The sequence below is a fragment of the Lygodium microphyllum genome, chromosome 24 (genome assembly GCF_053477565.2).
Source record: "Lygodium microphyllum isolate KBCC chromosome 24, Lygodium_microphyllum_v1.1.10, whole genome shotgun sequence".
Lineage (NCBI taxonomy): Eukaryota > Viridiplantae > Streptophyta > Polypodiopsida > Schizaeales > Lygodiaceae > Lygodium > Lygodium microphyllum.
This window is the reverse complement of record NC_141158.1, coordinates 83207307-83222059: the sequence shown is the minus strand read 5'-3', so window position 1 is coordinate 83222059 and position 14753 is coordinate 83207307. Positions and strand designations below refer to the sequence as shown.

The following is a 14753-nucleotide window of genomic DNA, read 5'->3' as shown; positions in this document are numbered from 1 at the left end:
GGCCAAATACCTCCCCTCCTGTACGGTAAAGGTCCCATGTGGAGCGCCGCCCACTCTACCTACCGTCTATAGAGGGATACCTGTCAGTGAGAACTTAGCAGCCCATACCTCCTCAAACTCTACCGACTCTCATATCAAGGGGCCAAGCCACTCCTGAAGCATTGCTACATCAATCTCCCTTTTCCTCAACTCAACCCCACTCTGACAACCTGATGCCCACTGCAACATCTCATCCACCATCTTATATACCTCCTGCCAAGTCCTGATATTACAAGCCGAGCTAGCCTCCCAACCAGCCCACTAGATGTGGGGATGTTCGCCAATCTGTAACCCCCTCTTGATCTCTCACCTAGGGGTTCCAAATCACCAGCTGGCAGTTTATCTCCTCCTGACAACCTAAGGGGCTCTGGACTAGGGCCTTACGGAGACCCTACCACACACGAAGTAAGTTGCATAGGAAGGGGGATATGGGAGGCGTGATATGGACCGTCGTGAAGATCCATCTCAAGGATGATCTCCAATCACCGCCCAGCCTCGGTTTACACTCCTGGAGACCCTCCTGCAATAGGATCTTCCAAGTCTGTCCTCCTGGTGTAAGACCGCGGACTAGTAGCTTGCCCAAAAGGACCCAACTCTTATACTCTGGGTCTATGATCCCAAGCCCTCCCTCTGACCAATACCGAATGATGGTCGCCCATGCTACCTTGGCCCGAGGGTCACTGGAACCGTCTGACCCGGCCCAAAGGAAATTCCACACTAGGCAACGAAGTTGAACTACATAGAACGAGGAGAAGCACCAATACGAGGTGATGTACCAAGCCATCGCTAGGAAGACCTGGTTAACCACTAAGGCTCACGCCCGCTAGGGAAAGGCAAGCAATACTCCAATAGGTCACATATGAGAATCACTATTTATTAGTATTTTAGCCAAAACAAACTTAATTATAATCTTTATATTTATATGCCTTTTTAGATGGAAACTAGGCTCTCCCGCAAAACTATTGTAGGCATATTAGGCATATAACTCATCTTTATGGATATCTTATGTATCAGAGAAAATTTCTTTATTACTAGGAATGCTTTAAATTAGATGTGTTATCACCACATATGACTTTATCTTAATTGTCAATTATCAAATGTATTGCACACGATCCCTAATTTTTAGGCCACATTTAGTGGCCTAGAATTTTTCGATCTTGTCACTTTTATACAATAGATGAGAAAGTTTTGGTCAAATTAGTAAAATCCAATTTAGCAACTTTTCTGGCTTTTAGCCGTTTCTCTAGCTCAATTACAAGATTATTGGTCGTAGAAGGATCCATCTTGGTGAAAATTGTAATGGCTATGGCAGCAACTAAGCTTACCAGCTGTTTGGAGTTTGCTCCATACAATGACAAACATGTAAATCTTTGGAGTTCAATTATTGCCTTAGATATCTGTTTTGTGTGGTGGCAGTTTCCATTAGATTGGTTTCGTGACAAAGCCCACAATCAGAAGCTTGTCCTGAATATCAGCTCAAGCATTCAGTCATAGATTATATCACACGCGGTGTTAGGGGTTGATTTGGTCATAAACTTCTGGAGTTTTCATACCATGATATAACAGATGTGGTAGATGGGAAAAAAACGCACTCTCAGATGAATGCCATGTATCAATTCATCTCTTTATAGGTATCATTCTTACAAAGCTTGCACCTCCTTGTGCTTAAAGCCCTTGATAATGGAATGATTGTTTCCAAACCTACAAAACAAAGCAACTGTTAGAGAGCTAGTCTCTAGTACAAGGAAGTCAATGGTAATACACCTGATTACTGTTGGCAGGGATGATCCAAAGAATCAGGAATGTAGAGGCAGCTGACACTAGTAATTAGTTAACACAGCCACAAGGTTAGCAATAGACCTCATATCTGCATTTGCATTAAGGTGTGATCAGGATAGTTCCATTATTGAACAAGGAAATTCCTCTCAGGCACGTGGGCATCTATCATCTTGCGCCTGTCTTAAAAGTTCAAAGGTGCTACAAATAGTGAGAGCTGTAAAGTGAGTCTGTATCAGTTACATAAACAAGCTAATCAAATTACAGGTTGTCAATTCTAGTTTACACCAGTGGGCAGTTAAGGAACATCAGATGAATTCCTGTAGACAACAGTGAACACCCAAGAAAATCATCAGTGCAGTTCCCTGATTTCAAGCCAAAACCTCCATTCAACACGAAGCATGCAGAGTGACCAATGCTAACCACATGCATATCACTGACTAAGAAGAAACTGGGAATTTTATGTAGCCATGAGAATATACCTTCTAGAAACTCCCGTGCAATGATTTAGGCACTCATTGGAAAAATGTGCTTTCCTTGAACAAAAGCAGTAAGTTCAACTGGAGTAACAACTTGATTCAACCACTGTTGTAAAATCTCGCCCTCTACTTTATCATTAGCTGCAACAATTTCCAAAGATTTTGCTTTGATGTGTATGTATGACATTTAAAAAAAGGTGACTACAGAAATGCATGGCACATAAACATCCATCCACCGCATTACACGTGTAGTCATATTTGTCAACTACTTTCTGTGTTGGATTCAGCATTAAGACCATAATACCTTCAAGCTGAGCCCCAAGACCTTCAATAATGGAGGGATTAGAGCGGATTACAATCAAGGCCATTGATAATGCAGACTGTAATAACCATTGGACTTCCTGTTGAACAAGATCTGTCATATGGCCCTATTTCCAGAAACGGAAAGATCACTTAGTACAAAAAATGCAAACATTACAAACATGCTAGAAATAGCAGTATGAAAACCCATAACATAGCTATACAGCAAAGTTGGTAGAGAATCTGCAAAGGAGAATAACAGAAATTTATGAGTACTTGATCTTTTGCCCAAGAAGAAGCTGCACCAGAAGTATCCAGCCCACCACCTGATAAGGTGGCTAAGGAAACAGGACCTATGAAAGAGTTCAAACCATACTCAGCAATTGCTTTGTAAGCCATATCTGTAGCCTGTCTGATATCGTCAATCGCCCCTGTTGATACACGGCCATGATATACTATCTCTTCTGCCGCCCTTCCACCCAGAAGTGCTACTAAACGTCCTCTAAGCTCATCAACAAACACAAGATATCGATCTCCACTTGCTGGTAGGCTGTAGGTGAAACCAAGAGCTCCCCCGGTTCTCCGTAAGATACTGAGTTTCTGCAATGATGTTCAACACCATTACTGGAATACAAACACAAAGACCCACATGAACACACAAATTACTGTCAATTACTGTCAAGTTTTTTCATTCTTTTCTTGTTTGGGCTTCAAAAACCCACTTTGAGGGAGTGTAGTTGTACTGGATCACTATCAAGGGTTAAGAGTTTTCAATGCCAAAAGCCACACAGAAAAGAATACTAGATCACCACAGCTATTGCATATGACATTATAAGCATGGCCACATAGGCAATTATTTGAAAAGTTAACCTGGCAAACAAAAGATGCACCTGCACTCGACTACATCCAGGAAGAAGATTGGCTATGGCAGTTCCTACAACTGCGTGACCAACTTCATGTCGAGCGACAACTCCCTTTTCACTTGCGTGTAGTACTGACCGCTTTTTCTCAATTCCCTGAAACAAATGAGTAGCTTGTAACACTCCAAATCTTTATCTGATTCTAACTTTTTGATTTCCTCGTACTTACTCCTATAATTCGCTCGATAGCATATGTGAAGTCATCTGAGCCAACAACCTCTTTTTCTGCACGAGCTGCCTGGAAAGCAGCTTCATTTACTAGATTGGCAAGATCCGCCCTAAAAAGCATTCAGTCATCAAAGTTTTAATCTCTCTCTCTCTCTCTCTCTCTCTCTCTCTCTCTCTCTCTCTCTCTCTCTCAAAATGCAAACTTATTAGCTCTTTTTAAACAGCCCAAAAACTCAAATGTTACCAAACTCTCATTAAAAAGGAATGTGTGCCTAGAGAGTTTCTGTGTTAAACAAGCAAAACTCTAATTTGAGAGGATCCTTCTACATCTATAAATAGACAAGCTGCCCACCTTTCAGCCCATCCCATTTCCATCCTTGTTCTGCAAGTCATATCAGTCCACACCCTCTCCACTATTGTTAGCACCCAATTTTTAGACTTCAGTCTGCCTACATCAGCTGTCCAGCCTCCATCAACTACAGGCCTCACCCTCGTATAGTTGACGCATCACACATGCACTTTGCATGCAGATGGAATATATTGGATATATTGGATATATTCCCTGATCACGCCAGCTGCTGCCATCATCATCAGCATCAGTCCAGCTTGTGTTTTCAGCCTGGTTTGCCCTACATCAACCACACTCGTTTGCCCTGCATCAACCACACCTTCTATAGCAATTGCCCAATCTTCCTTTGCTGTTGGTGATCAGCTGACATCATCTTCTAGGTGGTGCACTGCTGTGTTAACCAGTTCCAACCCTCCAAACTGCTGAGTTTTGGTTTCCAGCCTGCTGCCCTTCCATTCTCAGCATCCTTTCAACTCCCACTACTAGTTATAGACATTGGGGTCAATCTCCAGTGGGCATCGCACTCTGACAACTCCCTCAATCCACTCCCACGAGAGCCATCAGCTGTTGGGCCACTTTGCCCTTGACTTAGAAACAGGGAACGGCCGCTCCGGCCTATAGGAATGCCCTGACGCATTCCAAACCCTCCGAGGAGGTGAAATGGCCAAGGGACGTTCCTTGTTGTTCCCAAGGCCATTCCCTGTTTGGAATAGCCGTTCCATGCTTGCTGACCAAAAATTGACGTTTTTTCTAGTTTTTTCTTTTTGCTTGTGTCACACTCCTACCACATGTTTAAACTTTACCCATCTCCATTGCCTAATGTGCACACACTAATCTCTCTCTCTCTCTCTCTCTCTCTCTCTCTCTCTCTCTCTCTCTCTCTCTCTCCACCCAGACGACTATTACACAGTTCTTTCAGACAGACAGAGTGAGAGCTACTGTACTAGCCTCCAGCCAGACCTCTGGGCTCACACTACAGCAAGCTGAGGACCAGCGTACCCGACGCCGCACGAGGATCTGTGAGTTTCGGACCCCACAGCCACACAGACAGGAGATCCGGAGGATTCTTGATCTACATCGACAGCAAACTGAGATCCGACGACACTCGACACATTGGATCTCAGATCTCCAGTTTGCTCTTTCTCCACCGCCGATGTACCACATCCTGCATCCAAGAGGGATCACCTGCTATTAGCGACTTCGACGACTGCTACTACATCCCAGGATAGTATATCTCCCTGCATCTGTTACATATACACATCGCACCACTTTATCACAGCCGACAGTTGTTCCCCTATCACAGTCGACATTTGTTCCCCTTTTGTAGCCATTATCTGGAGTACCAGAACTACATACGCACATACACATACACGACACTTATCACACTCAGCACCGTATTTTCAGTTTCCAGTTTTTAGCTTTTCATTCAGCACTTTTATTTTTGGATAGCTGGACCTCATCAGTTGTATCACAGTTTGTCTCATAGGCCAGTTTTGGTCTTTAGAAGACGTTAATATGACTTTGTTTCTTTCTTTCTTTCTCTCTCTCAAGTTGAAGATTCAAAGTGTCAAGACAAGCCACAAGCCAATCATGAGTCCATGCAAGTTCAAATTTGATGCATTATCAACTCTTGCAAATCACTCAGCCTATCCTCGATTCCAAGGTACTCATCCATTTATATTGTCTAATTTCAAGGGAAATTGGGATAATTGAGCCATTTGGGGCAATTCAGGGCAATTTGGAGCTATGGAGGTGATCGAGTCAATTTTGGAACATTTGGATCAATTTGGAGCATTGAGGAATATTGGGGAAATTAGAGGGACATTTGAGGCATTTGGGAATCTGTGGCGTTTTTGGGCCGTTGAGAGCAATTTGGGGCAATATTGGGACATTTAAGGCAATTTGGGCGATTTGTAGAACTAGGGAGCTATTGGGATAATTTGGGGCAATTTGGGACATGCAAGGCATATTTGGGGCACTTAAGACATGTGCCATTCCCCACGTTCCCGTTCCTTGACCTTGGACATTCCCCTCGTTCTAGGGGGTTCCATTCTTGTTTCCATTCCCCGTTCCAGGTAACTATGGCCCTTGAGCATCTTGTACATTATTTCCTCATTCACAACATTGATTCATTCACTTCAAAGTTCTCTTTCTTCTAAAATTGTGTTTGTGTTTTTGTGTTTTTGCCTTTATTGCGTTATTGTCTAAGTTCTTGTATTTTAGGTGCTTTTGTACATTCTATGGTTTGTTTGTGCAAACCCTAGCATATCTTCGCACTTGGCACTTGAATTCAAGGCGCAACTTTTCTTTGTTAATTACACCAGCTCCTCCCAAAAACGAAAGTTGCTAAACTAATCTCTGGGCCCATGCCACACATGAGGAACTACTTGATACAAAATCAAAAACGAAAGCATCCCTTGCTGGCTAAATGTGCTAGAAAACCTACCAATGGATGAAATGGAGGAGATCTACGAATACTCTTTCAAAGCACCTCTAGGAACTCCTTCAAATGTCCAATCACTAGGCTTAAAACACTTCTAGGTAATGGGATGCCAAACTATAGATTAATAGGACCACCCCTTATGGACCCCTAGACAAAAAATTAAGTGTAAAGCATCCATACTGCAAGTCATATAAAATAAATGGAGCCAGTGAGATTGGGCGCCTTTATTCTCAACTAATCCCCAAGTAGAAATCCCCCTACCCCTTGTCTTGGAAGAAATGTATCCTACAAGCCAAGCATTGATCAATGTAATCTTCCACTATTGTGTGTGTTTGAGGTTCCAAATCCTATTTAACTTCATTGTAAGTTGTAACCTAGCACTCATGTTGATCAACATGTTACAACCGACATATGTAGTCTAATAAATAGGATCCTTAAGAATCGTTGAACTTCTAGTCCCAACATGGCTCTTGTACATCAAGGCATAGGGAGTCCCCAAACCGGAAACGTGTTATATTGAGCAATGCCTAAGTGTCCTATAACATTTAGGAACCTTTGTGTCTCTACCAATCCTTCTTAAAAGATAATGGCCGTGCCCTAGAGACCATAGAACATTTTAAGGCACACCACCTCACACATGCCAATTTGTTAGACTGTTGCCTAGCAACCTTCATGCATACCAATCTAGGTTTCCGACATCTCATCGATTTACTCCTCATGTCTACAATCATCAATGGAGATTCCCATCTTGTATGTGTAATCACCTATTGCGAAGAAGCAAAGAGATGGGAGAAGAATACCAAGGAAGCACTAGACGTTCTTTTATTGCCATTAACAACCACAAAGTTGGTATCTATGTCATCATTGTGTGCTCATTATTATCTCAACTATTGAGTGTTGTTTTCCCTCACTTGTGTGTGTGTGTGTGTGTGTGTACTTTGCTGTTTGAAATTTTCTTTCACGGTATGAAAGTCAACATCTAAAGGAGTTCACTGTTTGTGAAGGCATGGAGTGTTTCACAATGTTTCACACAAGAAACAAGTGTTTCAGCTGATTGTTGAGCTGGTGCATCTGTGTTCAACAACATGTTGGCAACAGCAATAGGCTGTGTTTTCAGCAAACAGTCTGCAAAACTGATATACGAGGCAATTCAAGGCTGAACTGCCACGAGGCAGTTTATGGCTCAGTGTGGGCAGGAAAAGCTGCATTTTTCATTAGGAACAATAGAAAGAATCCAGCCATGGGGAGGAACCACTGCATTCAAACAATATGTACAAAAAAGTCCATTTCTGGAGAGAGATAAAATAGTCAACAGTATACTCACCCACTACATCTTTTGCCCCTACCTTTAAAAGATGATATCTCATAACCTAACACATGAAGCAAAGGCATACTCTCAATTCCTATGTTTCCTTTGAAGGAAAGAGAATTGGGTCCCTAGCAATATCTCACCTTGTACAGGAGAGCACATGTGCTAAACAAAATCATCATATTGCAAGCTAAGGATGTCAAATTGCACTATGGACAAAGGAAAACTGAATTGATGTGTTTTGGCAGTATTATCGACTGCTAATATTCCCCAAATTTTTTGAATCCTCAAGTCTATCCACTTCATTAAATGGAGAGATAAGCCACAGTGACATGGGATGGGTTTTGGGAACAGGAACGGAAACAGGGATGGGGAGTAGAATTGCCGTTCCCTAACACCTATAGAGGGGGCTCTATCAAGGGGACAGGATTGGGACACTTTTGAAGATAGGTCGACGGGAAGCTAGAAAATGGCCATTCCATGTCACTATGAGATAAGCTGATAAGGCTGCATTACTTTCTCCATACGGTTCTCTAATGCATGCTAAGCACATATATCTGTCAAGCATGCTCATGCATGCACGCATGCGCATGCCCATGTGTCTTTTTGAGGAATGCTTGTTTCGTGCACAAATGCACCCAATAGATATATCAGGTGAGACCTTCAAGATCAAAGGATATCGAAGAGACATATAAGTGAATGTCTAAAGAATATCAGTGAGGGGAAATCAGCTAGCACAAAATCATACATAGTTCACAAATCCCAAAAACTACCCACACAAAAAAAATCTGGAGATGGGAGGAGAAAGAAATCCTAAAACCAAAAAATTCCACTGAGAAATCGCCGATTGGATTTTCAAGAAACTTGATCATATGTCTGGAAAAGACTTTGCAACTAGATAAGATCATCACACATGATAAATGATCTTGACACTAGGAACATCTTTGTCAAGAAGCTGTCAATAGATGTCCCCCACAAAGATCGAGCACCCATCCACCAACAATCTCCACAATAACACCTTGTTTAAAAGGCAATCTACTCTACTAGATGGTGAAAATATTCCTTTTCCACCAATAACCATAACCAAATTTCTACAACCCCGGCCGCTTACCTATTTAAAGTTTGAGAATAGGTTGAGGGCGTTTTCACCCCCGATGCCTCTAATCATTCGCTTTACCTGATAAAACTGCAAGGAGCTCCAACTATTCTGAGGGAAACTTCGGAGGGAACCAGCTACTAGATGGTTCGATTAGTCTTTTGCCCCTATACCCAGGCCTGACAAACGATTTGCACGTCATCTTTGTCAAGAAGCTGTCAATAGATGTCCCCCACAAAGATCAAGCACCCATCCACCAACAATCTCCACAATAACACCTTGTTTAAAAGGCAATCTACTCTGCTAGATGGTGAAAAGATTCCTTTTCCACCAATTACCATAACCAAATTTCTGCAACCCACACACACATGCAGTTTGTTTGGGAATGATACATTGGGAAACTCCAAGAAAATCAACCATTAAGTATGTAAAAGCCTTGTCAATGTAAAAGCTAGTACAAAAGCTTACTTTACTCAAGAGAAAAGACAGCTAACAATCTTCTTATCGAAAATTTATAATGGCAAGGGGATTGGCAATAATTACCACAAGCACTCGTCAAATGTAAAATAATATTGGCAACTTTAATCTTCAGCATCAAAACCACTTCCTATACGTCTGCTATTTCCATTAGATTAATGCTGGACCTGAATTTATGTTCCCTGGGTTGATCGATTTTTAAGTTAATTGGTCAGAAGGATTAGAAAGAGAGACCATTACACCTTTACACCACCTTGCCTTTCACTGTACTGTCCACCAGTAATCCATTTACAGGCTTTTGAAGAAGGAGATGCTGAGCTGTCATTCTTGCTTTTCCAACTTGTTCTTACAACCCCTTGGTGTCTTTTTTCACTAGTTTGGTAGCCATTGTATATTGCTTGGTAAATGACTTGGTTGTTTGCACTTAAACAAGCATTCGGACTTGTATGTGATAACAATAAGCTACATCCACATCCACATCTCATTTGCCATATCCCATAGCATATGTACTCTGATATCTCTGTTGGGAGTAAGAAAACCTGTTTCTGATGCCTATGATACTTTGCCCAACAATTGTGCCAATAAAAAAACATGGATAAAAAATGCATTTGCAATGATTTAAGAGTCATCCAAAGCAAGCAAAATGTCATGAACCCATCGGCAGCATCCCCAAAGAATATCCTATGCAAAATGACTAGCTCCCCATACTTACCAAACTAAGCAGCTACTAGACAACATCAAGATTTGCATGTTGTGCAAAATAAAACCCTTTTCACATAAGAGTAAATGCACATTCTCATGCTCATCCACTAGATCTTTGACACATGCTTGCAGCATAGGTTCAATCATGATTTTACCATGAAATAAATACAAACCATACTGTTAAGCCCCATCGAGACTAGAAATCAAGGGTTTCCTCTACAGTTCTTTGTGCTAGACAAACCTCAGGAAAAGACGGTTGTTGCATTGTCTTCTTGCAAACGGACTTCAACATATGAAGCTTAAACAACAAGGAGGAGAAGCTATGAGGTTCCAAACTTTGTCAAATGATTAAACTGCTAGTTCAAATCCTGTCCTCAGCTTTCTCACATAAGGGTTCAAAGATTTAGAAGGCCCAACAGCTTGAAATCTGAAAATATGCTGTCACCTTGAAATTCAATTTCCATGACTGTAGAAACTCGCTAGGAGCCGAAATCTGTTACAGAAATTTGTATATACAGAAGTTGACCGATCTGACAGTACCGTGGCTCCAAAAGACCTTAAAACCTCTCTTTCTCAGATAAAAGAAATGCCCACGAGAGGGGCATCTACCCTTCAAATTTAAGTTGAGAGAGTGAGACTAAGCCAGTATTCAAGTGGCTAAGAGCCAAGATTTCCATTTACACACTTTGTGAACATAGGGTGTCCAGCCAAGTGATATGACTTCATGATTGTAAGCCCAAGTTTATACTACTGAGCCAATTGCTGAATTCTAAGTATGGATAAAAGAGAGACGACAATCTTTTAAATGCAGATTTCTCCAACATGTGCACCCATATGCACACACACACAAAGCCCATCTAGATATCTAGAACTTGAAATAAAGATGTTGTGGAAGTACCCAGTAAAACCAGAGGTAGAGGCCACCACCATGCCGAGATCAACATTTTGAGCAAGTGGCACTCGCCTCTTCTGAATGTGCACTGCAAGGATCTGCTCCCTTCCCTTTTTATCCGGAGGTTCCACCTTATAATATTATGCAACAACAAACAATTTTTATCAATAAGCCAAATAGAAATTTATCTTCAAAACAAGAAATTTCTTAACAATGTCTGTGCTACATGATGCATTGAACAATCCAACCACCAAGAAATTTCTTTTCTGCCATATGCACAACGTTGAAAGGGACCACTTTGCTTTGTCTTCAGCTTTCCAGTTTAATCAGTACTGCCAGAACTTAAATCGCATTGGCCAGTCATCATTTACCATGACAATTCGGTCAAAACGACCGGGACGCCTCAAGGCAGGGTCCAAAATATCTGCTCTATTCGTAGCTGCTAACACAATGACCATTGATGACCTCTCAAATCCATCCAACTCCTGCACATAACCAGGCAATCAAGACCCAAACTCGGTCTAAGTAGAGCATTGAGTTGCTCTTGCTTTGTGTAAGAAACGAAAGTGAGCAGCTAAAGTAAACCAATTATTGGAAAGAGACTAACTGTAAGCAGCTGGATTAGTGTCTGTTCGCGTTCATCATTCCCAAAACTTGATAGACGTCCATCTCGGATTTTAGCAACAGAGTCTATCTGTTACCATTAAATCACCATAATCAATTCTTTATCAGCAACCATGTAGGCACCTAGGTTTCTTAGGTGCACAAGCAAAGAATAACCTAGAATAAAAAGTTTCTTGTGCATAGAGAATCAATAACCTGGAATAAAAAGTTTCTTGTGCATAGAGAATAAGCACCCTAGAATGAAAAGTTTCTTGCAGATAGAGAATCAATATTCTGACAGAAACAACACCAACCTCATCTATGAAAATGATACATGGAGCCTCTTTTCTCGCTTTGGCAAAAAGTTCTCTCACACGCACAGCCCCCATCCCAACATAAAGCTCAACAAATTCACTACCAGAACAGCTGAAGAAGGGAACTTCTGCCTCTCCAGCAACAGCTTTTGCTATCAAAGTCTTTCCTGTTCCAGGAGGTCCCACCTGTGTTGAAAAGCATTCTACCAAACATTACCAAAGAAGCAAACCATCAGGTTGAGCATCAAAAAACTGGACGAGATGGAAGTATGATGGAAATAAGAGCAGTTACCAGCAAGACTCCTCTAGGAAGATGTGCTCCAAGCCTGATGTAGCGTCCAGGATCCCTCAAGAAATCCTGGTGAACACACCTTACCTAATGAATAAACGAGAAACAACTCTATATATATAATGGTTGTCTTACATAAATAGCTGGAGACTCAGGGAGAAGCCTGTCCGTGTTTGAAACCTCAAAATCTGAAAGTCTTATTATCAAGTGAGACATATCAATGTCATCACAATATAACCTACCACAACTTCTTCGAGCTCCTCCTTTGCTTCATCAACACCTGCAACATCTGCAAAAGTGGTTTTCTGATTTTTATTCTTTTGCCTGCCTCGTTTAGAACATTTTTTAAGAATGTGCCTCCATCCTGTTGATCTCTGTAGCACATGGGCCATTGTTAGCTTGTAAAAGCAGTGTCCACTGAACAGATTATGATCCATAGTAGAGTGGTAAGGAAACAAAATGGTATAAAATTAAGTTGCTTTACCTGAAGGCTTGAAGGCTGGAATCTTTCATCGGATAAAATGGCTAGAACTCCAAAGTATAAAAACGGTAACTGCAAGTATAAGGAGGTGCAGACATAAGTACAGAGTTCCAGGAGCTTGACTTTATGAATTTTTGTGAACCTGACAAGCCTAAACACAATCCCATAGTCTCATGATGGACACCTAGTGGTCGGGGAAAAAAGTGGACTAGTCCTCTGAATTAAGCAAATGGCTAGTACAGATTTTATCAAAAAAATTTAGCCTGCTGAGGATGAGAAGCCTTGTTCACCAATCATCGCATCTGGGAAAAATGTAACTCAACACGTGCTGCATGATTTCATAGCATGAACCAAAAGATCAAAACTTTATCAAGGAAACAATACAGAGAGCTTTGCAGGAGCAGATTGATATGTTACTGATACCTACCCCAATTTCATTGATATAGTTGGTTAGCCTCTTATCTGGAGCATGAACCTCGACCCCTTTTCTCAGCATGTCCTCATACGGTGGGCTCATATCAACTGGCTTGATTGTTGTGTAAAGCACTTTCCTGGAAACCATGCTCGGCTCACCATGTGCAAGCATAAATGGATCCCATTCGTGATCCAAGAAAACTCGACCGTACTCTTCTGTCATGTCTACTGCAGCTGCAGCTGCCATTGGCGCGTCAGAACGGAGGGTATACGTGAAGCATGCACCATCAATCTGAACACTTTGGACGTGACCTTGCTGAACCCTAGACATGAATTCACTGAAGGTGACATTTGTACGTGACAATGTGCACGTGCATTCGGCCGCATGTGTGGCCCGCTGGTGGATGCGGGCGGGTGGAACAAGCAGGCCAGTGGCTCGCATGAAAAGGACAGCGATGCCAAGCTGCAGGAGCAGGGCATAGATCTCATGGCGGTGCGACCGAGAGTGCCTGGAAGACCTGCTCCGATGTTTGTGCCCTGTCCTGGAGTGCTGATGTTGATGATGATGGGCTGGGCTACAGATGTGACTGCTGCTACGGGGGTGGTGGGAGACCTCTGCTTCAAGGCTATGGCTATCGTGATCATCCTCTGCAGAGGAGCCAAGGTAAGCGCCATCATCGGGGCTCGAGATTCCGGGGCGGTTTGCGATCGAGGCCTTGAAGCTCTTATTAGCTGAGGGGGTACCACGGGGCCTGCGATGGAGGAGGCTCACGAATTGGGTCCAAAGCTCGGAGAAGTTGGGGTGGCCCGGGAGGAGGTTGCAGTGCACCGTAAGGAAGCTAGGTGGCCGGGGCCTGGCAGTGCGAGGGAGGGGAGAGGAGAGAGGAGGATGACAGAGGAAGGGGGAAGCCAGAGGCATCGCCATAGCCATAGCTTCTTCGCATGGCAGGGCAACTGCATTATTTCACCTCTCTATCTGTTGTGCGCATGTGTGTGTACAGGGTCCCAGAAGCAGACTCTCTCTCCGACTGATGACGATGATGATGAGCAGGACTATCTTCACGTAATACATTGTCGTTTCCTCGCCTCTTTGAAATTTTGAAGATATTCTTCTGATACCATGATTTCTTTGATATCTAAAGGCTGCTCTCACACACCAAATGACATGCCCACAACCCCTTGCCCAAACTATATTTACGGCAAAAAACTTTTACACATCAAAAAGATACTAGGCGCTCCCCGCCTAGACTCAGCCCGGTGCTTCACGTCGGGGCGGGTGCGATTTTTGCAGGTGGGGGCGGGTGCTGGACGCGTGGCACCCGCCCCCGCGTTCTCTTTTTTTTCTTGTGGGGGAGGTGGGGGGTTGCCACGTGGCACCTGCCCCCCACCTCTCCTTAACTAATAGTTAAGATATTTTGAATTGAAAAAGTAAAAAATAGTATGTTAACTATCTTTTTATTGCAAAGTTCACTTGTTTACGAGTGTTCTCTCCTTTGTATAGAGAACTACAAACGCCTAAATAAAGTACTTTGATTGGTTAACATTTACAAAGTGGGCATCCAGTGTTTGATGTGTAACCAACTGAATAGTGGGTCTTCTTTTGGCCTGCTCAAAACCCCCCCTTGGTCCCTTACATATGCTACAGGTTTCATTGTTGTAAGGACATTATTTCAAAAATGGAGAGAATTTCAATTAACACACT

At 42.5% G+C, this 14753-nt stretch overlaps 1 protein-coding gene across 5 annotated transcripts; it reads right to left on the bottom strand.

Moving 5' to 3' along the window:
• Positions 1-1240: 1240 nt before the first annotated feature.
• LOC148015302 (ATP-dependent zinc metalloprotease FTSH 7, chloroplastic-like) lies at positions 1241-14148 on the bottom strand. 5 transcript variants are annotated; one of them, XM_087666098.1, is made up of 15 exons: positions 13065-14144; positions 12641-12709; positions 12399-12530; positions 12160-12225; positions 11868-12053; positions 11558-11644; positions 11322-11435; positions 10957-11081; positions 3684-3792; positions 3485-3610; positions 2871-3194; positions 2599-2722; positions 2298-2435; positions 1900-2135; positions 1241-1740 (listed from the first exon to the last, which is right to left on the bottom strand). In XM_087666098.1, exons 1-13 carry the CDS (start codon positions 13980-13982, stop codon positions 2323-2325), a joined length of 2493 nt encoding a protein of 830 aa, XP_087522224.1. In that variant the 5' UTR covers positions 13983-14144; the 3' UTR covers positions 1241-1740; positions 1900-2135; positions 2298-2322. The 5 variants fall into 5 exon arrangements, with proteins under 5 accessions (XP_087522224.1, XP_087522226.1, XP_087522227.1 ...); XM_087666100.1 differs by having other exon boundaries at positions 1900-1998; XM_087666101.1 differs by having other exon boundaries at positions 1900-1994.
• Positions 14149-14753: the final 605 nt, after the last annotated feature.

Bases quoted from the DNA above. Each gene is read 5' to 3' on its own strand.
- LOC148015302 (XM_087666097.1), bottom strand. From the start codon at position 13,982: ATGGCTATGGCGATGCCTCTGGCTTCCCCCTTCCTCTGTCATCCTCCT. The intron at 12,054-12,159 runs GTAACTGCTCTT...TTTTCAACACAG, and splicing joins TTCCTAGAGGAGTCTTGCTG to GTGGGACCTCCTGGAACAGG. The intron at 11,082-11,321 runs GTAAATGATGAC...TAATATTATAAG, and splicing joins GTTTTGACCGAATTGTCATG to GTGGAACCTCCGGATAAAAA.